Raw genomic sequence first — 25,486 nt, 5'->3', positions numbered from 1 at the left:
ACCTATGCTCTGCTCAGCTGCAATTTTGATACTATCTCTGATATTTTCCCACACGCTATTAACATCTAATTCTTTCTCAACTTCGTCGGAACTTTCTAAAGTGGCAAACCTATTCGAAATTTCGACCTGATAATTTTGCTTAGCTTCCTCGTCCTTTAATTTCAAAATATTGAATTTAGTAATATTAACTTGTTGCTCTACTCGCTTGGCTACTGATAATCTTTCTCTTAATTCTCCAATCACCAAATAATGGTCAGAATTACAGTCTGCACCCCTGAAAGTTCGAATATCTACTATACTAGTATGTCTCCGTTTATCTATCAAGATGTGATCTATTTGGTTGTGTGTCAATCCATCTGGAGAAGTCCAAGTATATTTATGTACATACTAGGTTCAAAAAGTTCCCGGAATTTGCTAGCATCATAGAAACAACGTACCTTAAACACTATTCTACAGCATTCCCTTCAAAATAGTTGCCTTCCGCAACAACACACTTTTGCCAACGCGTGTAGAGTTCCTGGAAGCAGGCCTGGAAGCCATTTTGTGAAACCCGTCTTAGTGCTCTCGTCGCGTTTGCGATAACCCCTTCAGCATTGAATCTCCGTCCTTTCAGATGACTTTTCAGACGGGGAAACAGAAAGTAATCAGGTGGTGAGAGATCAGGAGAGTATGGTGGGTGATCCAAAGCAGTTATGTTGTGCCTGGCAAGAAAATTCTTTACAATAATTGCGCGATGAGCAGGTGCATTGTCATGCATAAGGAACCAGTTGTTTTCTACCCACTTTTCTGGACGTTTCCTTCTCACTGCGTCCAGGAGGCGACGGAAGATTTCTACGTACAATTCTTTCGTTACAGTACGACCTTCTGGAATGAACTCATGGTGGATGAGACCCTGAGAGTCGAAGAAAACTTCCAACATAACTTTGCTTTAAGTGTGCTTAAATGCGACAGGCTCATGTCAGTAGATTTACTGGCATGTGAAAGAACTCCTGCGTGACAAAATTCCGGCACATCCGGCGACGCTAATATAACCTCTGCAGTTGCGAGCGTCGTTAAATAAAACATAACATTTAAAATAACTTTGCCTTTGGAAGTGTCCCTAGGAAATTTTTGCTTCCGAGGAGATGTTTTCGATTTCCACTCAGATGACTGTCGTTTAGGGACTGGGTCGTACAAGTAGCACCAGTTTCATTTTGTTTAAGAAATCACCATCTTCATCAGCCATACTGATCATGTCCCCAGCAAAACACAGAACTTGATGTTTGTACTTTGCTCTGTGGACATAATTACAAAATGCGACGAACAAACAAAACACTATGATAAACAAATGCCTACAACTCAAAACCAATAGTTGCCATTATCAACAAACTTTAAGGAAATGGCATCATGAATGTTACCAACAAAACAAATGTATAATATCCCTTGTTATATATTAATACGAAAAATGGTAGTAAAATTCCGGGAACTTTTTGAACCTAGTAGTATATCCTTATGGGGGAATGTTGTACTTTTGACAATTAAATTTTTCGATGTGGCAAAGTTGACTAATCTAACTCCATTGTCACTACTAATTGCGTGTAGGCTCTCTTTTCCAATAGTTGGTCTAAAAATATCCTCCCGTCCTACTTTAGCATTGAAATCCCCCAATAAAATTTTCATGTGATATCTAGGGAACTGATCAAAAGTATGTTCCAATTCCTCATAGAAGCTATTCTTTATATGGTCGTCTTTCTCTTCTGTAGGGGCGTGAGCATTTATAACTATGATGTCGCACCATCTACCCTTAAGTACTAAATATGATAACCTGTCACTGATAAATTCGACCTTTTTTACTGCTGATTTTATTCTTTTATGAACAAAGAATCCTGTTCCTAATTGGTGATTATTGTTTCCTTCCCCATAATAAAACAAGTAATCTCCTATTTGTGATATGCCATTCCCATCTAACCTAACCTCTTGTACTCCTACGAAGTCTATTCTATATCTAGCTAGTTCTTTTGCTACTAATGTTACCCCTCCTGTTCTATAAAGACTAGTTACGTTCCAAGTGCCAAATCTCAAATCCTTATTCCTTTGCTGTGGTCGTGCCAGAGAATCAGTCCTATTCCGAGGCTTATTATAGGGATACGTAACAAGCTGTTTTTTACGGTGATGGGTTGTTAGCCCTTCGCCCAACCCCCAAGCTGGAGGACCACCCCTTATCGGCTGTCCACGACTGCTTATTCAATATATTCGCAGCTACCCTCCATATCTGGAGGCCGTCTCCTCTATCCGCAACCTGAGGACGCGCCATGCCGTGGTGATAGGGACCCACAATACATGGCCAGTAGTTATTATAGTTACATAAAATCTGTGATACAGTACACCAGTTTATTTCATGTCTAATTGATACCATATGCTTTGCAGTCAAGTTATGTTTGCTGAAGACTATTCACTATGTAATGGACAGGCATAAGGAAATGTTATTTGTATATGTCTCAATAACTATATACTGTCATATCTTATAAATGAGATATAATTACCTTACTTTCATCCCGAAGCAGTACATCTTCAACATGGACATTAAATCTTTCGCTGAAATTGACAAAAATTCGAGTGTAACAAGGACTTGGTGTCAGAAGAACATCACCTGGATCTAATAGACAACAAGCTAATACTTCCATTGCTGCCACTCCTCCATTTACCACCAAAACCTAAATAAAATCAAAGAGATTTATTATAACATACAAATGTTAGGAGGTGAACTTGGAGTAGATAGTAGCCAAGGTATAGTAGAAAATAGAAAGTAATAAAGAAAGAAGGGAAAGTATCAGGGGAAAGAGGAAACATGAGAATAAATTTAAGTATATCATAAGAGTAAAGTAAGAGAGAGTTAGCAATGGTAAATTAATAAGAATGGTAGAGAAAATGAAGAATGAAATATATAGGGATAGGGGAGAAGTAGAAAAAGATAGGAGTAGAACAACAGTGTAGTGGTAGATAATAATGTGGGAGGTATGCAGTTAACAACTGCATCTAGAAGAGAAATGTTATCTGGTAATGTGATTATTTGATGACTTGTTTTCTTAGTGGTCACTTTCTGGCATTGCTAATAATTTATATTCAACCATATTACATGTGAAATATTCACACATACAATATAGTTTACATAATCAAAATCTAGACTGCAGATTATAAAAGAAAGAAATAGAAACGCTCAGAAATATCTCATGAAATTATGAAAGTTTACATCATAGACATTACAATATATTTGCGAATGCTACAATAAGACCAAAATAGAAAGCAATCCTCCAATTCTATAAATGTTATCACTCTGTGCAGGATACTGCGATTTTGAATTGGCTTGCTTGAAATAAAGTGGGACAAGCATAATTAAATCAGCAGGTCACAGTGCACCGAAAGTCGCGAGACAAAAATGTACCTTTGTTGGGGCAGGAGGACAAAAGTTTTGTTTACTTCTATACTCACATTTTCTGGAAGGACAGGTCTATCCGCAGCAAGATGGCGAGTAAGACAGTTCGCAATTGCTTCACGAAGTTCTGGAATGCCCCACATTGGATAGTAATGTTGAGCTTTGAGTCCAAATTGAAATAAATCAGACTGATTGAGCCGTTTCAAAATTAAATCTTCACACAAGGCCGAAACTGATGTCCCTAAGTTCACATATCCCTGTATAACAAGAAAAAAACTATTATTTTGATCAATACACTGAAATTAAATTAAATGGAGGTCGAATCTATGAATTTGAAATTAGAACGACAATTTAAGACAGTGAAGTGAAACTTCTAATATACAGGGTGAACCATAAGTAATGTTATTAATTTCAGGAAGTTATTCTTTGTGATATTTCAAACAAAAAAATTAAATACAATTTTGCACGTTTTTGCTTTCTTTTTGAGATAAACACTGTTTTATATTAAACATTTCATAGCGTGTTTTGGAAAAGTCATTAATTTAATTCACAATACGCTCAGTCAATTTAAGAGAGCAGTGTATTATGGTAATAAGTGATTAAAAGAATTTTAGTTTTGTCCATTAAATGTGCAGAAATTTGTTCTGAACAAATGCAACTCTTTGTTCTGCAAATTATTTTAGTTTTGTCCATTAAATGTGCAGAAATTTGTCCTGAACAAATACAACTCTGTTCTGCAAAGTAATTTTACAATGTTACGTACTTACTTAGGTTTTTCAATCCATCTTCACATCCATCACTTCACTTTGGGAACTAACTGTTAAAACCTAATAGTAGGATGAAAATGGTTTACAAAGATTCGTTGCCAGGAATATGGTACTGTCAAATTGCTTCTTTTATGCTGAAATATATGGAGCTGTTAGATAAATGTTCATTGTATGAAGTACCCTCACAATAATTCTTCTTTTATGTTCATATAGATCGAAAGCTATGTTCCCAAAGGGTGGTCAAGCTATTGACTGGCAGGAAAAAGTCAGTCTCAATGTATATAGGCTAAATAAGAGACAGTCAAAAGGTTTAAATATATGCCAAGTATTTCACAAATAGAAGATTACTTGTTGTATTATGGGGAAGGAAACAATAATCACCAATTAGGAACAGGATTCTTTGTTGTTTTTTTTAATAAGTTATTTAACGACGCTGTATCAACTACGAGGTTATTTAGCGTCAATGAGATTGGTGATAGCGAGATGGTATTTGGCGAGATGAGTCCGAGGATTTGCAGTAGATTACCTAACGGTTGGGGAAAACCTCGGAAAAAACCCAATCAGGTAGTCAGTCCAAGCGGGGATTGAACCAGCACTCGAGCACAACTTCAGACTGGCAGGCAAGTGACTTAACTGAGTAAGCCACGCCGGTAGCTGGATTCTTTGTTCGTAAAATAATAAAATCAGCAGTAAAAAAGGTCGAATTTATCAGTGACAGGTTATTGTATTTACTACTTAAGGGTAGATGGTGCGATATCATAGTTATAAATGCTCACGCCCCTACAGAAGACAAAGACGACCATATAAAGAATAGCTTCTATGAGGAATTGGAACACACTTTTGATCAGTTATTTAGATATCACATGAAAATTTTATTGGGGAATTTCAATGCTAAAGTAGGATGGGAGGATATTTTTAAACCGACTATTGGAAAAGAGAGCCTAAACGTGACTAGTGATGACAATCGCGTTAAGTTAGTCAAATTTGCCACATCAAAAAATTTAATTGTGAAAATTACAACATTTCCCCATAAGGATATACATAAATATAAGTTACTTGGACTTCTAAGATGGATTGACACACAATCAAATAGATCACATCTTGAAAGATAAACGGAGACGTACTAATATAGTAGACATTCGAACCTTCAGGGGCCAGACTGTAATTCTAACCATTATTTGGTAATTGGAGAATTAAGAGAAAGACTATCAGTAACCAAGCAAGTAGAGCAACAAGTTAACATTAGGAGATTCAATATTCCGAAATTAAAAGACAAGGAAACTAAGCAACATTATCAGATCGAAATTTAAAATAGGTCTACCACTTTTGAAAGTTCCGACGAAGATGAGGAAGAATTAGATGTTAATAGGTGTGGGAAAATATCAGAGATAATATCAAAATTGCAGCCGAGCAGAGCATAGGTTATTACGAAAGTAAGAAAAAGAAACCATGTTTGATGAAGACTGTTGCATCGTAGTAGAAAGAAAGAAAGAAAGAAAGAAAGAAACAGGCAAAACTGAAATTCTTACAGGATTCAGTTGAGGCAAATAAAGATATTTATTTCAATGAAAGACAGGAAGCAAGTCGTACCCTTAGGAATAAAAAGAGAGATACTAATTGAAGGAAAAACTGAATGAGGTAGAAACAAATAGTAAGAATAAAAACATTTGAGATTTATATAAGGGCATAAAGAAATTTAAGAATGGATATCTGACAAGGATAAATGTGGTTAAGGATAAGAATGGTGACTTGCTTGCAGATTTTCATTCAATTCTAAACAGACGGAAAAACTATTTTGGGCAACTACTAAATGTACATAGGCCAAATAAAAATTATCGGGACGAAATTCAAATAATACAAACTGCTGAGCCATTTATACCTGAACCCACACTTTCTGAAGTCGAAAATGAGATAGAAAAGCTGAAAAATTACAAGTCTCCAAGTATTGATCAAATTCCAGCAGAATTAATACAAGAGGGAGAAAGCGCATTATCTAGCAAAATTTATAAGCTTGTACTTACTATTTGGGAAAAGGAAATTGTACCAGAATGGAAGGAGTCCATAATTGTACCTATTTTTAGGAAGGGGGACAAGACCAACTGTAGTAATGTTCGAGGAATATCACTTTTATTTATTTATTTGTTACTGAACATAACAGACAAAGCCAATTACAATGTTCAAGACTGACAAACTAATTTATAAAACATAAACAAGGAAAAGGAAACATACACTTATTAAAAACTTTTGTTGACGTCGTACAAAATTTTGTCCAATATTCTTCTGAGAAGATTAACTCCATATGTAGATGAAATTATTGGGGATCATCGGTGTGGTTTTAGGCATAATAGATCGACTATTGCTCAGATGTTTTGTATTTGACAGATATTAAAGAAAAAATGGGAGTATAAGGGTACAGTACATAAGTTATTCATAGATTTCAAAAAGGCATATGATTCGGTTAAGAGACAAGTTTTATATAATATTCTTATTGAATTTGGTATTCCCAAGAAACTAGTTTGATTAATTAAAATGTGTCTCAGTGAAACCTACAGCAGAGTCCGTATAGGCCAGTTTCTGTCAGATGCTTTTCCAATTCACTGTGGGCTGAAGCAAGGAGATGCACTATAATCTTTACTTTTTAACTTCGCTCTAGAATATGCTATTAGGAAAGTTCAGGATAACAGAGAGGGTTTGGAATTGAATGGGTTACATCAGCTCCTTGTTTATGCGGATGATGTGACTATGTTAGGAGAAAATCCACAAAGGATTAGGGAATTTTACTTGAAGCAAGTAAAGAGATAGATTTGGAAGTAGGTAAATCCCCAAAGGACAAAGTATATGATTATGTCTTGTGACCAGAATATTGTACGAAATGGAAATATAAAAATTGGAAATTTATCCTTTGAAGAGGTGGAAAAATTCAAATATCTTGGAGCAACAGTGACCAAATGATACTCGGGAGGAAATTAAACGCAGAATAAATATGGGAAATGTGTGTTATTATACAGTTGAGAAACTTTTATCATCCAGTTTGCTCTCAAAAAAGCTGAAAGTTAGAATTTATTAAACAATTATATTACAGGTTCTTCTGTATGGTTGTGAAACTTGGACTTTCACTTTGAGAGAGTAATGGAGGTTAAGGGTGTCTGAGAATAAGGTGCTTAGGAAAACATTTAAGAAGAATGAAGTTCTAGGAGAATGGAGAAAGTTACACAACGCAGAACTGCACGCTTGTATTCTTCACCTGACATAATTAGGAACATTAGATCCAGACGTTTGAGATGGGCAGGGTATGTGGCACATATGGGCGAATCCAGAAATGCTTATAGAGTGTTAGTTGGGAGACCGGAGAGAAAAAGACCTTAGGGAAGGTTGAGATGTAGATGGGAGGATAATATAAAAATGGATTTGAGGGAGGTGGGATATGATGGTAGAGACTGGATTAATCTTGTTCAGGATAGGGACTGATGGCAGGCTTATGTGAGGGCGGCAATGAACCTCCAGGTTCCTTAAAAGCCATAAGTAAGTAAGTAAGTAGTATTTCCACGAAAAACTAGATATCATTTTCTGCTGAAATAAAAATAAAATAAAATGAAGAGACATAAATTTTTGTGTTTACTGTGCAAATTAAGACTTTCACAAGAAAGCATGAAATTCGCGAATATTTGCGAGAAAAATATTATCATAGGTAATATAACAACTAAAAATTATTTTTCGCCTTAATTACTTATAAAAAAACACAGCTCTGTGCATAACAAGCCTTACAAATGTATGAAGGAATGACTATGTACAAAGTGTTTTCTTAGTGCCACATTTTATATTATCTACAAAACTTACCATTTTATTGTTTTCTTTATGGTAAGGGTCATGAAGACACATCATAGTATAATGATCCAGAAAATCTCTCTTGTTTAACATCACCTTTGCTCGTTCCGAGAGGTCAACAGCCATTTTAAGCAGGAAATCTTGCAATATAAAATCTTCATACAGCAAATGACAACTGAAATCAGAGATCCAATATTCATTAATTACAAGTATTGAATTCTATTTAATGTTATTTAATTTGTTACAGAATATTAATTATGAGGTTTATACTACTGAATGAAGTACTACTATCTTAGGATGTCCACAATGGTGCTTCCTATTAAGTTCCTTTACTCCTTAACTTATAATAACAGAGTGAAAAGAATTTACAAACGTAAGCAATGTAAAGTAAACTATAAAAAAATTAAGTTTTGTTAAATTTTGGCGTTGATCACCAACAAAAGCTTAAATGCAGTGTACTCTCGATTATCCACACGTGAATTATCGGTTTTGCAGATTAACTGTGAATGATTTTGGCTCTATGATTAATTTTAAAAAAACTTATACTTCCTGATCTCATTCTGGATAAATGTAAGCCTTTAAATGAAGGAGTGACAATTGAGCCGTTCAGAGCAAAAGTGGTGTAACTCAAAATTGGGTAATGAGGTTTAAAGTAAAAATTCTGTAAAATACAGCGCAAAGTAGCAATTAATATGTCCTCCTTGGTATCCACTGACTTCTAATAATTTAAATAAATTGAATAAGTATTAATTGCTACTTTGCGCTGTATTTTACATAATGTTTACTTTAACCCTCATTACCCATTTTTGACTTACACCACTTTTGCTCTGAACAGTTCAATTATTGTGTGACCATAAACTGAATACTTGCTTCTAACTGGAAACATGAACCTTGCAGCACAGTTAAAGGAGGATTTTTGGATTATCCAGTTTTCCATACCAATTCTCTCACTCATTAGCCCGGATAATCGGGAGTACATTATAATCATCATCATCTTCTGGAACAACTATTAGGCCAAATTGCCTGTTATAATGATTATTTATTTATTTAAACTGGCAGAGCTAAGGCCAGTAGGCCTTCTCTTCCATCCAGCCAGACTCTAATTCTAATTGAATACAATTGGTTACATAGTTATTACCAGGGAAAGGATTTATATGTAAATACATATTTACTTATAAAGCTAATATAATTTATATTTTGCATTATCTTTATGTTTCACAATGTATAGGGTTGAAAAATCCTACTTTTATTTTCCATATTTTTCCATATTTTAGAGTTTAGTACATATTTTCGTTAATTTCCATATATTTTCCATATTTCATATAAAACAGTCCATATTATATTAGGTTTAACAATAAAACAAAACAAAATTCCATTAACTTTTAAAAATACATTTCAACAATAGAGATTTAAACACATGTTCAGTAATCCCTTTAACATCAGAGTTATTTGAAAATTAGCAGTCCTATCAACAATGGGAAAGTAAGTTACAAAACTGTATTAATTTAATTTAAAATTTTTAACAGACTTCAGTTGTGCAGCTCAACAGTTAAATGCCAGTCAGAGTACACATAGGTTCAGTTTTGTAAATCATACTATAAAGACGGTAAATATGCCAAAAGTACGTCATTCAGTCAATTTAAAATCAAAACTAACAAGTTACATTTCAGAATTTAAAGAAGATGGTTTATCAACTGACAATAAAATATTATTTTGTAATTTGTGTCAGTGTGCAGTATCATCTACACAAAAGTTCCTGGTGCAACAACACATTACAACTAGTAAACATCAGGCCAACAAACAACTAAATTCCAAGCAGAGACAATTGTTTTTAACACAACCAACAACATCGAATGTAAGATCTGAGTTTAACATCGACCTGTGCCGTTCTCTCATCTCTGCTGATATTCCTCTCTACAAACTAAAGAATAAGGTCTTCAGGGAATTCCTTGAAAAATATACTCAACATACAATCCCGGATGAGTCAACACTTAGGAAGACGTATGCTCCATCCATCTACGATGAGACAATACAGAAGATAAGAGATGAAATTAAAGATAGTTCAATTTGGGTTTCCATTGATGAGACTCCCGACAAAGAAGGTAGACTTGTTGGTAATGTAGTTATCGGTTTGTTAAGTGAACAATATTCTGAACGAATTCTTTTACATTGTGATGTTCTAGAAAAGTGCAATAACAAAACTATAGTTAAACTGTTCAACGAAACTATGGGTATCCTGTGGCCAAAGGGTATTATGTACGATAATGTGTTATTCTTTATTAGCGATGCTGCCCCTTATATGGTCAAAGCTGGACAAGCATTATCTGTTGTATATCCTAAATTGACTCATTTTACTTGTGTGGCGCATGCATTTCATCGTGTGGCAGAAGTGGTCAGAGACAATTTCCCTAAAGTAGATTTGTTGATTTCATCAGTGAAAAAAGTATTTCTCAAAGCTCCCAGTAGAGTTAACGTGTTGAAAGAAATGTACCCTGAAATTCCATTGCCACCAAAGCCAATTTTAACTAGATGGGGTACATGGCTAGAAGCAGTTGAATATTATGCCGAACATATAGACTCTATTAACAATGTTCTCCTTGCATTGGACTCTGAAGATGCAGTCTCAATTGATACTGCGAAAACAGTTACCTGTGACATAAGTGTGAAGAATGACTTAGCTCACATTCAGCATACATTTTCATGCATCATAAAAACGCTCAAAAGTCTCCAAAATAGGCACCTTTCACTATCTGAAAGTTTTGAAATTATAAATAGTACTGTGGAACAACTGAATCGTGGTAGAGGTAAAGTTGCAGATGCAGTAAGAGCTAAGGTGGACACTGTACTTTCAAAAAACCCTGGATATGAAGAACTACAAAAGGTTGTTGCTGTGATGAGTGGTGAATCAACAGTGAAGATTAACTTGGACTTATCCCCAGCAGACATTGTGAAATTGAATTATGTACCAGTTACTTCTTGTGACGTCGAACGCTCTTTTAGTCAGTATAAATCTATCCTCAGAGACAATAGAAGAAGATTCACTTTTCAGCACTTGAAAGAAATGTTTGTAACCTATTGTTATGGTAACAGACAATAAAAATTGTGTTTTGTTGAAACTACATTGGAAGATAAGGTACGTCCATTATATTTTTTGTTTAGTTTGATTAAAATGTACCAATATTTAACGTACATAGTCATTTTTTTATAATTTTAAGTCCATATTTAATTCCATATTTTGGTAAAAATCCATATTTAATTCCATATTTTGGTAAAAATAACTACATATATATTTACATATTTCATATATTTTTAGTCCATATAAATCCGTTCCCTGGTTATTACATTAATATCTAGACCATAAAACAACATGAAAGTAGGTAAATAATGAAAGTTGGATAAGTAATGTTAGTGAGATAATAATAAACATTGGTAAGAAATAATAATAATAATAATAATAATAATAATAATAATAATAATAATAATAATGATGATAATAACAACAACAATAATAATAATGACATAATTTAAATATTTATTCTGCGATATATATAACCATAAAACAGTGAGAAACTTGAAACAGCTATTATTGTTAACAAGAATTGTTAGAAAAATATTTCGTTAGTCTATTCTTAAATTGGTTTGATTTCTGACAGTCCCCGATATTACTCGGTAGGGAATTCCAAAGCCGAGGAACAGCCACAGTGAAAGAAGATGAATATGAGGATGTTCGGTGGGAGGGAATGGATAATATTGAGGAGTGTTGTGATCGTGTGTCTAGGTTATGGTGGGTGGATAAATTTTGAAAATGAGACGCAAGATAGGCAGGAGTGGAAAAATGCAATATGTGAAAGAGGAGGGAAAGACAGTGGATTTTCCTACGATCTTCTAGACGAAGCCAGGACAACATTTCGAGAGATGGTGTTACGTGATCAGCCCGGCGAATATTGCAGACGAAACAGACGCACATATTATGAACACGTAGTCTCTGGGCCGAAGTAACGCTTAGGTCAGTAAACAGAATATCACAGTAATCAAAGGGAACATCACGAGTGTTTGTTATAGTCTCAAAGATAAACTTTCACACCGTCATTTCCTTGGACGATTCATTGTTCTCTTCCCTATTTGGCTGACATTGGAGCATAGTTTTTGGTATTCTGTGGGATCACATACATCATCCAGTTAGTCTGATATTGCTCTATATATTGCAAAACTGGTCTGAAATTTCTGTCATTGTTACCTTCATTACTTCTGTAGTCCCATCTTGTATATCCTGCTGTTGATCGCATGAACCTCATTTCATTAGCTGTTTATTCTGCTTTCGCCTTTTTTTTTTTTTTTGGTCACTTCCGTAAAAAGTACAGATCTTGCCAAGTTGTTGTACTGGCATTGTTGATGATTCCCATTGTTTTTTTAGAATATTTTAAAATGTTGTCCATTATGTCTAATTCATCATAAAATGTTAGTTTATAACCAAAATACATAAAATTATTCATTCTCTCTAGGTTCCCTATATTCATGACATCTCGATACCAATGATCGGCCTACTCATTAGTAGTGACCTGGAAATTTCGCATCCGCGAATTTTTTAATTGTGGGGTAGAAAGTATTTTTGTTCATCTGTAAGGTGATTTAGCATGATTTGCTAGCAGATTTGAAAGTGCGAAAACATGTGAATTTCCTATCAAATTGCGAAATCACGAAAAAAAAATGGTATTTAATAGCGATTTATCAGTAAAATGTCATTTTTCAAACAAATAACACGTATATACAAAAATTGAACGCACTTTTTAAATATTCAAAACAATCAATCGATTCTCTCTTTAACAATATATTATTGTCCGCTCAATTTGATAAATTAAAAAAAAATAAGGTCCAATAATTAATATACATATCGTAATATCGATCATCAAGTTCTATATTCGATATGGACTTGGCTAAAATGCGTCATACAGGTTACTCGGACATTTGCTTTTGAGATCGCAACAGAGTTGGATAGCTATCTAAATTATATTGGCAGAGTTGGTTGAATTTGTGAGACACGTGCTCCTTCATAAAAAGGGGAAAACAGCTATAACTGCTCATGAAAGAGCCCAGCAGTATTCCATTCAGAGACTCCATGCTTCAGGCACTCAGAGAGTTTTTTTCGTAAATTCTGCAATTGCCACGTTGGATGGAAAAAGAAAGATAGCATTGATAAACGTGTTACGTCAGAGAAGCACTTAGAAAGATGATGAGACAGCACTAAATCCTTAACATCAGCTTCATCATCAAAACAAACTTCAGTTATTGAAATGTTCGATGGTGCAAAGCGAAGAAAGTTTGAAAAAGATTACTATTCCAAGCATACAGTAGAAGCTTTTTCAAAGGCAAATATTCCGCTCGAAAAGCTGGAAAATAAAACACTGAGGGGATAGATAAATAGATGCTGATTTTAAAAAAGCAGATGCTAATTTCAGAAAAACAGATGCTAATTCTGAGAAAAATAGATGCTAAAAATTCAAGTCCCTACTCGTTAGGTATTGACTGGTGTCAACAGAGACCTCTGTCCACCACTGTGGATTAACAGCACGACTGACTATGAAACAAGCGAGCCCAGGTTCAAATCCTGGTTGAGGTTTTTTCCAGGATTTTCCCTCAACTCACTGAGAGCAAATGCTGGGTAACTTTCGGTCCTGGACACTGAACTCATTTCGCCGGCATTATCACCTTCATATCATTCAGACGCTAGATAACCATGCAGCTGTTGATACAGCGTCATAAAATAACTCACTAAAAAAAAAAAGGAACAGAGACCACTGATTATGAGCTCGATATTTTGTTAATACAACAGTTTTCAATTAATAATGTCACAAGCAGCGCATTTTATAACGGCTGCAACATCACAAGAAACACTTGTATCATTCATAAGCTCCTATATAGTAGGTATAAAGGCCGTGTCTCAAACCTCAAGTCTATACTACACACTAGTAACTAGTAGTAACACTAGAGGAGGGGGATTCGATCTGGTGCTATGGATTGAACTTTGGCGTAGCTCAGTGGTTAGATCGCTTGGTACGTAGAACCAAGGACCCGGGTTCGATCCCCGGTGCTGGAAAAAATTTTTCTCCTCTAATAACTTTCGGAGTTACGCGATTATCTTGGTCCAGTCATGGCCATTTTGACAATCGCCTAATATAAATACATGTTCAAAGTTCTAAAAAACAAAGGACTTGCTATATTAAACTCAAGTTAAACAGGCTATTATGCATAAACTTATTCATTGTTAGCCATGTTATGACTAAGAATGTGACTCGCGCCATAGCCTGTCTTTCTCGTTAGCCACGGGATTGTAACTTCTGATGTCACATCCTGCTATTTAGTCAACAATCTAGTTCACTTCAGTTGTAAATGTAGCTTTGAGACACGTCCTAAGTAATGGATGCACCTCTAATCCCGGTCCCATAACAAAACAAACCTTCCTTATTTACAGATGGTTTGACAATACTGTGTCTGAGCTCCAAATGTCTTTAAAATCACATTCAAATGCAATAAAACAAGTTCAATTGCAGTTTGAAGTAGGCATATCTGAATGTGCTATTACATTAATTTCTAGCATAAGACTATCAGTCCACCTACAAAATACAAATATTCTCAGTTCTGATTAATAACAAATTTCCCCACTTGTCATGCATAGCTTATACATCCCAACTTGTTTTGTAACATGGACTTCAGTTAAAGAATATTTAAAATCTCATTGCATTATGCAGGAAACTAGTAGGAAATTTCAAACATTCTTCAAAATCCACGAAGATTCTCGAAGCTGCATAGAAACACATCTTTCTCAACCACAACACCACCTTATTCAAAATGAACCTATATGGTGGAACTCAACTCTTCATATGCTAAAACAAACTTAAAGAACAAAAGAGGGCCATTGTATTCACATCCTCTTCACATTACTGGTAAATCTTACAATATCGCATTGGGTGTATACTGATTTATTGATTGACACAATAAATATTTTCGAATCAAGCGACGTTTGCCTTAAGTTCATCTACAGCAGCAGTCATCAGAACACTGCACTCTCGGACTAGCGTCTCTTACCCGCAGGTCTCTTACAGCACCAGCATGCATTCGTGGCTGCTGGCGGGTATGCTTCTTCCTCCACAAGGTGCATTTCGCCATGCACTGTTTACCCTTAACTCATTTCAGCGAGTGCTGACGACCATTGAGCTACAGTGACAGTGTCCGAGATAAATTTTCATAGTACATAGTGTTGCTTCTGAACTTCGAAAGCCATCACTAAGTGGATCAGGAATTGCAACAGTAACACAATCATTGCTGGATGCAATTAATATGCGGAACAAAGAAACTGAAGAGAACAAAATATTTTCCACTGTAATGCTCCTAGTTTCCCCACTTAAAAAGGGCTGGTTTTTCACAGTCCACATGCTCTCAATACTGCTAAAGACAGATTGCTGGAATTTACTAATCAACAAGGTCCTGCATAAATGAAGAGGTAGGATTTAAAATTTTTATTTCATTTTTAATTTGTTGTGTTTTATTCAGGTCTTCAGATCTTTGGGGAAAATATAGGTTACACTTAAATACCATAGAACCACACTAATATGAATCTCACTAATCCAAAATTCTGGATAATCTGAACATTCAAAAACAGAGAGACAGAGAAGAAATATTATTTGAAATATATATATATATATATCTGGATAATCTGAACATTTAAAAACAGAGAGACAGACAAGAAATATTAAAATATTAGGCCTATTTGAAATATATATCTTAAAAACATATATTTAATATACAGTAACTAATAATTATTAATAATGATGAGTGATTATCTGAGAGGTTCTTTTGCGACTATCTTATGATGGATGCAGTAGCTCAATTGAAGACAGTTAAAGTGTTGTTTGGCAATAAGATTTTAAATTAAACGCGCTATATAATAAGGTCATTACACTAGCCAATTATTTTTATGTAAGAATCAAACTTGGTATAATTATTGTTGTGTTTCAGACATGGAATAAGTTTTGATAAGCTATGTGTAATTTTATTCTGGAAAGAAAAGAATTAGGCTATTTAAAGAAAAGATAGGCTTCCATAAACCAGGGTTAGATTGGTCAGAGCATGTTACTTTGGCCCACACACGATAGAAAGTTTAAAAAATTTTTCGCACTGCGAGTTTTATCCACATCATTCATTTCTACGTGCCATACGATAGTCAGATATTTTAAGAATAACTCCCGCTATCAGGATTGTCTACAACGGCCTTTGTTGGATACCGGTACCTGTGATGTTCACAGCATTTGTTGTTGTAGAAGTAGTAAATTAATATTGTGTAAACTTCCTCCTTCCCAGCCGATACCAGTGATTGAAATCTTGGCAGTATTTTCAATCTAAAAAACAAATAATGCCTATTCACGTGGATAGGGGCTACATTGGCTCAGGCCAAACTAATCCCTAGCTTTCGTTGTAACTGTTTGCAGCCATTGAAATTAAAATACCCAATCATTGGCTGTTGGAAACTTTGTGTAACTTGAAAAAGTCAGTTATATTCAGCTGCTATCACGAAAATGGACGAAAATGGAATTTATGCTCATTATACCGGTAAGCATGCAAGTCCTACTGGTCGGTATTGGGTATGGCCCCAACAGAAGAACGTTTTATTTTACCACAGGAAAAGAAAATAATCGCCCCCCCTCTCAAAAAAAAAACATTTGAAGAGGAATTTTCTCAGTTTTCAAGGCGTCAACTGAACATATAAGATCTGTAGTTTTGTTTTGTTTATTTTGTTTTGCAGCCTTATCAATATAATGCATCTTTGTGTACCTCGTGCCATACCATTTTAGACATTGTATTGTAAACATTACTTGTAAACAAGAATTTGTAGCATAAAACATTAGAAAGATTTAAATATTTGTTTCTAAATAAATATCTTTCATGTTTTAGACAGACTTATTTTTAAGAATATTACTGCCACTTTGTAGTTCAATTTCCCAGCTGCTGTATTACATTGGCCCAGTTTAATTTTACTATGGTTATATATGAGAAAACATAGCTGGGTCAAAGTAACTCCTTGTGCTAGGTAACTCTGGCTCACAGCTTTGGACTAAGTTTTATCACATGCACTATTATCAGTGACTATTATGATTGTTGCAATGCTTTTAGGAAATGTTCCCACACTTGCATGAAATTTGGAGCTTTATCTTGAAATTTTTACAAGAAACCAGCAAAAGAACATTTAAAAATGTATTTCAGTGGGTCAAAGTAACCCTGGTTTACGGTAATGTAAGAAATGGAGAAGAATAAGATACAGTAATAGCACAGTCTAGTATATGCAATCACGAAGTTTGAGTTTATGAGAGTACTAGGAACAATAGACTATGCAGATACTATTTTGCATTGTCTGTAATGAGGCGATAGTAGCGATTCTAGTGGTTAGCAACTATCTATGGATGCATATTTACTATGTATTGAGTTTTGTGACTGTATATACTAGACTGTGGCAATAGCCTAGGTACCTATAACTTAGTTAGGCCATCAATTAATCTGTATGTCACTAAACATATTAGAGCTCAATTTTGTTGATTGGTAGGATTATTTTATCGCATTTTTCTAATGTCAAATTAATATAACAATATAGGCTACATTATTTATGATAGCCTACACGCCTATTGTGTTCATCTTCAATTCATAGCCCACATGGTCAAATATGAAGAAGGCCCCCTGTTCTGATTTTAAAGTTGTTCTCCGATTTTCGGGTCTATGAAACATTCCGACTTATATAGCCTAGGTATAATGAATATGATAAAAAAAATATATTAACTTTTACTACAGCTCTCGTTTCGCTAGTAGACGACAAAATCGAGTCATTTGAAAGTGGTCATCAGACACAGAGATGAGAGATATTTGTGAACAGTATATTTTTTCCATCACGAGGAATCTTTGTTGAATTCGGTTTCTATCTTGGGTAGACCTACAGTAACTTAATATCAGTTATTCCAGACCTCATTAATTATATCTTGAAATACTTGTTTTCTTTAGAAACATTGTTAGGTGACATTCAGTCAGTCTCTCTTTTCTTCTATGATAGGTACTAACTTATTGTCTGACTTAATGTTTGAGTTGTTTGAGCCTTAATAACAGAGTAAGAACCCAAGGCATTTGCAGTTATGGGGAATGTTGCAGGTACCGGTACCTACGTCCAATAAGCGATAACACAGACAAATCTGCTCTCTTTGGTATTTTAAAATAGCTAATTGTTGTCAGTACGGTAACCGTATACTGAAAATTTCCACAAAGTACCACAAGCAAACATTTGAAAGGAATCAAGAGCAGGAAAAGAAACAGCAACAAAAACTAGTAACTTAACACAAGCACCTTTAAATTACGTTAGGTACAAATAAGCCGAAGTTTTAATATCCTACATTTCAAACAGGAACAATAGCAATAATGTCTAAAACAATTTGCTTTTATCTTTATGTTGCAAAATGTTATTAATAAAGTGAGGTTAGATGTCTTTACTCGCATTATGTAGGCCTGTAATTAAACCTCGAGTGATGTCTGCTTCCGTTATCAGAAGCAGAAACATTTCTAATTGAAAACTGACCTGGCTTAACCTCATGTCAATTTATTGGGCTCACTCCTTCACGCTTCCTTCCCGCTGACTACACATACAGTACGCTGATTGTCTAAATGTCTACTCGTAGCCTAGCACATGGCTGTGTTGTGCTATTTCCGTTCAATTGCCACTAACACTAACAGAACAACAGACGCATGCAATTATAAACAAAGAAGTGGCAAGAATGTATTTACACCGAAAAAAGGACTTCAGATGTTAGAGCATAGCGGGACAAATACTACAGTGTCTACAATTCAGCAGAAAGGTTCGATTACCCAAGGCTCCCACGTGCATCATTCATACCCGGACCAATAGCGATAGTGCGCGAAAATATTGGCACCGGTATAATAGTTGTCGACGAGGTAATATATTAATATTAATGCTAGTTACACATAAAAGCAATAAACGTTATAATTACCTACACTTCCTTAAGCTCCTGTAACCTACTGACAAGTATTAATGCCGGCTTCCAGGTGTACCAACTTTATTTTACTTGTTTACTGTTCGCAGATATGATAAATACGTATGTTGTCTAGAGTTCCTGTGTTATCAAACTACCTTCAATTATTGAAATGTATGATTAAAATTGGCTTTCTGTCACTATACGACATAATATTCATTATCTTGATGACAAGTCCGTATGTAACATTTTTGCCGCCCTGTGTCATTACAAAATGCTGTCTCCTCAACGTACATAAATGCGACCCTAGATCATATGAGTAGTTTAATATCAAAGACGGACATCTGTCGTTTCCATAGTTTTGATATAGAGGCAGTTTTTTGTTTCACAGTGTTGTTTGTAATATTTTAACACAATTCATTTTTATAAATGTAGTGTTAGAGTTCGTATATGCTTTTTAGAACCTGGAAACATCACTTTTAAACAATTACTATGTAAAATTTTGTTCTAAAAAAACAGATGTCCGCTTTTGAAATGAAAAAGTGCAGGTATCCACTTCTGATATAAACTGCCATGTAGGTGTCCGTTTTTGATTCAAATATCAATTACTGGTATCAAAATGGACTGTACAAGCTAGTCTGTGTAGTGTCAGTAACTATCAAGGAAACTATAATTCAAAAGTGGAAAGTGGAATTATTTTTAACAAATTAATAGACATTTTGTAGTACGAATTGATTATTAATTACAAGAACACTGAATTACAAAAATAACTATTGTGTCTTTCTTATTACAAAATTATTTTCACATTATTCTTAAACAAATGTACATGTTCATGAGAACTAATTGACATTATAACGTTGAAAATTACAATATACTTTAACGTTACTTGATTATAACACTGAAACTGAAATAATGTCCACCTTTAAACAGCCACCAGAACTGGGTTGTGACCCAACTCTTCTTGAAGATCAAAACATTCACATTCTGTATCTTGTGAATCTGGATCATGTAGGGTTGAACTGAGCAGATTGTTATAGTACTCAAGACCTGGGATGCTTCTCCAGTTTTCCCCAAAATGTTTTGAGAGTATCTTGCCGACATCTTTCAGCTTTTCAGCCTTTACTGAAACTCCAAGAGGAATGTCGAAGGGGTTCATTTCCGCAGGTGTGCACTTTTCTTTACAAATTGGTCTTTCGCTGCCCACATCAATGTTGTATGCCATTTCACCTCTGACAACCACGTTTCCTTTCCTCGTCTTTCGTAAAATTACACGTCTGCAAGAGGAAAGTTTGAAATGAAGCTGGCTTGCAGACTTCAAACACTGTTTGGCTACTGCTTTCCAGTCAGATGGTTGCCAGTCACTTCCAATCAGTTTTAATGTTCCATATTTTTTAAATATTGCATAATAATCCTCTTTCGTTGTGATGGTTTCAATTTTCCTCAGCTCTCTTTCAATCAAACCAAACACTCTATCAGAAGGGAGGAAAGAGTGGCCTGTCACAGGATAAATCAGTTCAAGTTGTGAGATGTTCTGGGGGGCGCAAATGCCCAGCCATTTTGTACACATTGTTAGGACATTTACGTTTTTATTTTGTCCAGCACAGCCATCTGCAACAAGACGAAGAGTGTCATAATTCGAGAGATCAAGAGAGTTAACTTCATTGAATACGACAGAAGCAACTTCAGTAGACGACTTTCTAGCCTCATCTTCAGTCCATGAATAAATGGAGACATTGTCAGGGTTTAAGGAGTCTGTTGGCAAACCTTTAACTACTGATAAATTGTAACAGTAGAGCTGTCTGGAGTAGTAAGCCATCTGGTCACTAACCTTCGGAAGAACAAGGTTCTTCTGACAGTCGAATGACATAACAAAACAGCCTGGAGGCTTTTGACGCAAATGTTCAAAACAGGATTGTGCTTGTTTTTTGTGTAATTGCAATTTGAATTTCAATCCTGCTTTCTCAACCTCATTTTTCTCCATCATAATCCTGCTTTCCAACTCAATGCATGTGCTACACTCATCTACAGCTGGGGCAGAGAAACCAATGTTAAAATTCGTGCAGAACACTTTCCTGAAAAAACCCTGTGCAACCTTAACATTTTCAGACTTGCCTTCATTGTACATTTTCCAAAGTTTACATATGTTCAGTTCTGATGGTAGATACACACGTGAACTTTTTTCCCTTGAGTAATGAGATTCTGATGCTTTAAGAGTGCAGATGAAATTCTTTACCGCATCTCTTTTCGGACCAAACTTTGCTTCTTTATGGTTTCTCCTCTTGTTTCTCCAGGAACATGAGATTTCCCGTTTTTAAACCTTTTAAAGAACCCTATGATTCTATGCTTGGTTAATGGTGCCAGAATGTTCAAAAATGTACTCCTACAAACCCTGAGATTGTTTCCAGCTTGGTTCACAATAGAGTACTGGAATGTTGCGGATTTGCTCTTAACTGGATCTTTCTTTTTCCTCTTTGGGTTGGGTATCTCAGCTCGACAATATTTCAAAATAAATGTATCCTGCTTACTTTTCTCGGGAGTGGAATAAAAGGCTTCATGAAAATCCTTGATATCACGTGTAGTCAGTAGCATGCATTGATAGCCAATCCTATGGCCACAAGTTGGGTGCACAGGGAGACCTTTGGCAGAATATCTGAACGAACAAAACAAACCCCTATTACAACTTTCCCCTCAGGAACACAAAATATTAGTGAGGGAGAGAGAGAAAAAATAAAGAGAAGAAAAGTGCTATAGAAATGACCTAAAACATTACGGCACTAATAATAAAATTATTGAAAGATATTCTTCCAATAATACATAGGCCTACTTTACCTAAAACAAAAACAAACCAAGAGAAAATATAAGAAACCTGGTTACAGAAAAGATTGTATGTGTAGACATGATTAATCTGACTTCTTTAGAACCAAATACCCTGCTTTTCAAGTTCAAAATACAAATAAAAATGTCTACATAACACCTACTGAAAACATATTTACATGTTCCATTATAGGCTATTAAAGCATATGTGATATCAAACTTTTCTCCGATTGATTAATATTTTACACAACAAACAAAAAAAGGAGGTTGTGCATTACAGAGATGTTCCTTACCTATGTCTCTTTTCAATGTTTCTTTTCCATTGTTGAGGTTGAGATTTCCTCTTCCTAGCATTTCCAGGCTTCACTGGTGTGATATTCGGTTCCATTTCACAGTCAGATTAAAAAACCAGTGTAAATTAATCTTAAAAAAAGACAATATTTTTAAGGACAGACACTACAGCGTCCACTAATCCACAATAACAATACGCCATGACAGATATCTTGATCATCTGATCAGAATACTATACTATTATTGGTTTATTTGTCAGGTGTCCGCATTTGAAACAAACCTATCATGTAGGTGTCCACTTCTGAAATTGACATCGTAATAAAATGCTATAAAACACATACATGTGTCGATTTTTGAAAGACATAAATGCCATAATTGAAAAGAGCATGAAAAATTGTATAAGAATCCACAGATATCTAAATTTCGGTCTGATGGTCAGATGTCCGCCTTTGATATTAAGCTACTCATATATACTAACAGATAGCTCTTTTATATAGGCTTTAGGGTTTGCAGTCGAGGCCGGCTTGATGTAGTTCAATAATCGTCAACAGATGGCACAATGACCAACACCATCACGAGACACGAACTCTGAACCGGTCTGGTCTGGTCGGTCTAAATCGATTATTTCTTGCTCTCGTAAGCAACGGTATGTACTGTCGACAATTGATGACCATGGATAAATATTATTGGCCTATATGACCTAAGCAAGTTCGGAACGAGGGAGTTCTAATTATAGTTGTCACGTGGGCGAAGCGGAGAGATAAGATAAAGTACGCCTTTGTATTGAATAGAATACAATGCAGAGTCTCGCGCAAAGCCAATCTACCTAGAATTTTTAGACCATGTTATAAAGTTATCGATGGGCTAAATTATGATTCGTTATCTCTTCTGTTTTTATATATTTGTCGTGAATATTATTTATATTATCAACTGAGTGTATAACATAATTTATCCGTTAATTGATATTTCACTAATGATAAATCCAAAGAACAATGGGAAATAAGGGACTAAACACTGAAAAATAAATAAAATAAGAGAATTTGACGTTCATAATTATAATGTTGTCGGAGTTTTGTTATACTTTACTTTGAATTATTTTAATTTGCACCACAAAAACTTATGAAAATTAATGTTAACATTACCTATTTAGTTATGATAGTAGTATATTGGAAAATTTGTGCATATAGCCTGATTACAATATATAAGTAATCCTATCCTAACCTAACCAATGGTAGTCTTGTTTATTTCAGACATGTTCGTATAATTATACAAAAACAAGAATAATCTAGTTTGCAGCCTGTGATATTGTCTCGTTTACAGTATTATATAATATACATATTACGATATTTACTAGGTACTTTAACAATATATAGTTAATAATATTATAAAATATACAGGCCTAATCCATTACCAAGAAATAGCCCTTCCCTCATATGTTCAATACTGTTTACCTCAAAAGGCCTTCAAACCTTAAAAACTATTAGAAACTGGATTAAAATAGTCATGTTGATGTAGGCCTACAACATTACATTTTTTGTCACTACTCCTGATCCCATTCTAACAGTTTCAGGTTTTGTAATTTGTAACAATACTAACAATACTGATGGGCCATTCCATAGTCACACACGTAACATTTTCGAAGTAACTATGATCTTCACAGGATACTTAATCAAATACTTAGGAGTTCATGAAAGACACATCACTGTTTTTTAACGTAAGCATTCCAAAATATAAACAGAAAATCATAATGAAAAGGAATAATTAATAATGTAAAAAATATTAAATATTATATGGTGTGACACATGAACATTTTCTTGCCACTTAATTTATTACCAAAATGGAAAATGTTCATATTATTGTGCCAAATGTCATAAATGCATTTAGTTGTTTTTGAAACAATTAAGACATTTGTGAAGTACATGTAACTGCTAAATCGCATACTTTAATAAAAATAACAGTGCCATTAACAAATAAAATATTACAAATTATATTGTGACACACGAACATTTCTGTCAAGTTGATTACTAATCTTTTCAAATGCATATAGAGATTTACCGTATACACTGTGCCTACAGTTCTTATTATACAAAGCAACACTTGATTACACTAAAGTGTCCACACCTGTGGAGTAACGGTCAGCGCGTCTGACTGCGAAACCAGGTGGCCCGGGTTCGAATCCTGGTCGGGGCAAGTTACCTGGTTGGGTTCTTTCTGGGGTTTTCCCTCAACCCAATACGAGCAAATGCTGGGTAACTTTCGGTGCTGGACCCCGGACTCATTTCACCGGCATTATCACCTTCATATCATTCAGACGCTAAATAATTTAGATGTTGATACAGCGTCGTAAAATAACCCAATAAAAAAATTACACTAAAGTACACTTTCAGATTTAAAATATCCACGGTTGTTTACAACTATATGTGGTGATATCTCCTGTGTAATGTCAAGTAACAAATACATCAATATAGGCTATCCACTTTTTCTGCCATTTGTAGTACTTCCCTTTTTTTAACAACACAGACGCTTTAAATTCTTCGCCACTACAAGCTTTTGTAACTTCCTCTGCTTATCTGACGTCTTTTTTTAAATTGATTATTTAACGATGTTGTATCAACTACTAGGTTATTTAGCCTCGATGGAATTGATGATAGTGAAATGATATTTGGCGAGATGAGGTTGAGGATTCGCCATAGATTACATGACATTCGCCTTACAATTGGGGAAAACCTCGGAAAAAATCTCAACCAGGTAACTTGCCCCAATCAGGATTTGAACCCGGGCCCACTCATTTCACGGTCAGATGTGCCTACCATTACTCCACAGCAGTGGACCGAACATGGGTTATGTACATTAATTCTTTTGACTTTCGGTTAGCTTTCTTAAGAATACGCATAAAGAAATGTAGTGTTTTCCAGGCTATCCTTGTAATATTAGTGACTTATTTCAACCAGTTTGTTACTAAAATATATACAGTACCTAAGTGTTTACTTGTGACACTGGTGATCCATTTAATTGGTATATGAGACGAATTTAATTTTGTGTTTTACAGAAGGATACATATTGATTTACTTTTGCTAACATCGATTTTAATTTTATTTGTTGTAGTCCAGTTTTCAATAACGTCAAGCTAGTTTTGCAAGGCGGTGATATAAGATTTATCACTAATTTTTTCTGTATATTATACAGTCATCCACGAATAACCTTGCCTGAGAAGTGACATTTCTATTCAAATCCTACAATAATTTTCAGTAAATATTTTGCACCGAGAAGCCATTATACATTTAATTTTACTTCTGAGACCAGTGAAATATATGCCAATTTTATTACAAATGTGCATGTATAATTATCCAATAGCATGA

At 34.8% G+C, this 25,486-nt stretch overlaps 1 protein-coding gene across 4 annotated transcripts in view; it reads right to left on the bottom strand.

The window, feature by feature from the left end:
- Positions 1–19,196, bottom strand: part of LOC138697413 (probable inactive 1-aminocyclopropane-1-carboxylate synthase-like protein 2) — a 44,061-nt gene extending 24,865 nt beyond the window's left edge. The window contains exons 1-4 of one of the 4 annotated variants that reach the window (XM_069822776.1): positions 19,041–19,196; positions 8,017–8,179; positions 3,469–3,669; positions 2,523–2,693 (exon numbers count right to left, since the gene is read on the bottom strand). In XM_069822776.1, the coding sequence (XP_069678877.1) occupies positions 2,523–2,693; positions 3,469–3,669; positions 8,017–8,130 (486 nt within the window). In that variant the 5' untranslated portion in view covers positions 8,131–8,179; positions 19,041–19,196. Of the gene's footprint in view, positions 1–2,522; positions 2,694–3,468; positions 3,670–8,016; positions 8,180–13,513; positions 13,696–18,610; positions 18,905–19,040 lie in introns of those variants that run through there. The other 3 variants (XM_069822777.1, XM_069822778.1, XM_069822779.1) reach the window with 3 other exon arrangements.
- Positions 19,197–25,486: the final 6,290 nt, after the last annotated feature.

Source organism: Periplaneta americana, chromosome 1, assembly GCF_040183065.1.
Source record: "Periplaneta americana isolate PAMFEO1 chromosome 1, P.americana_PAMFEO1_priV1, whole genome shotgun sequence".
Taxonomy (NCBI): Eukaryota; Metazoa; Arthropoda; class Insecta; order Blattodea; family Blattidae; genus Periplaneta; species Periplaneta americana.
The sequence above is the reverse complement of the archived record's forward strand: the minus strand, read 5'-3'. Positions and strand labels throughout refer to the sequence as shown.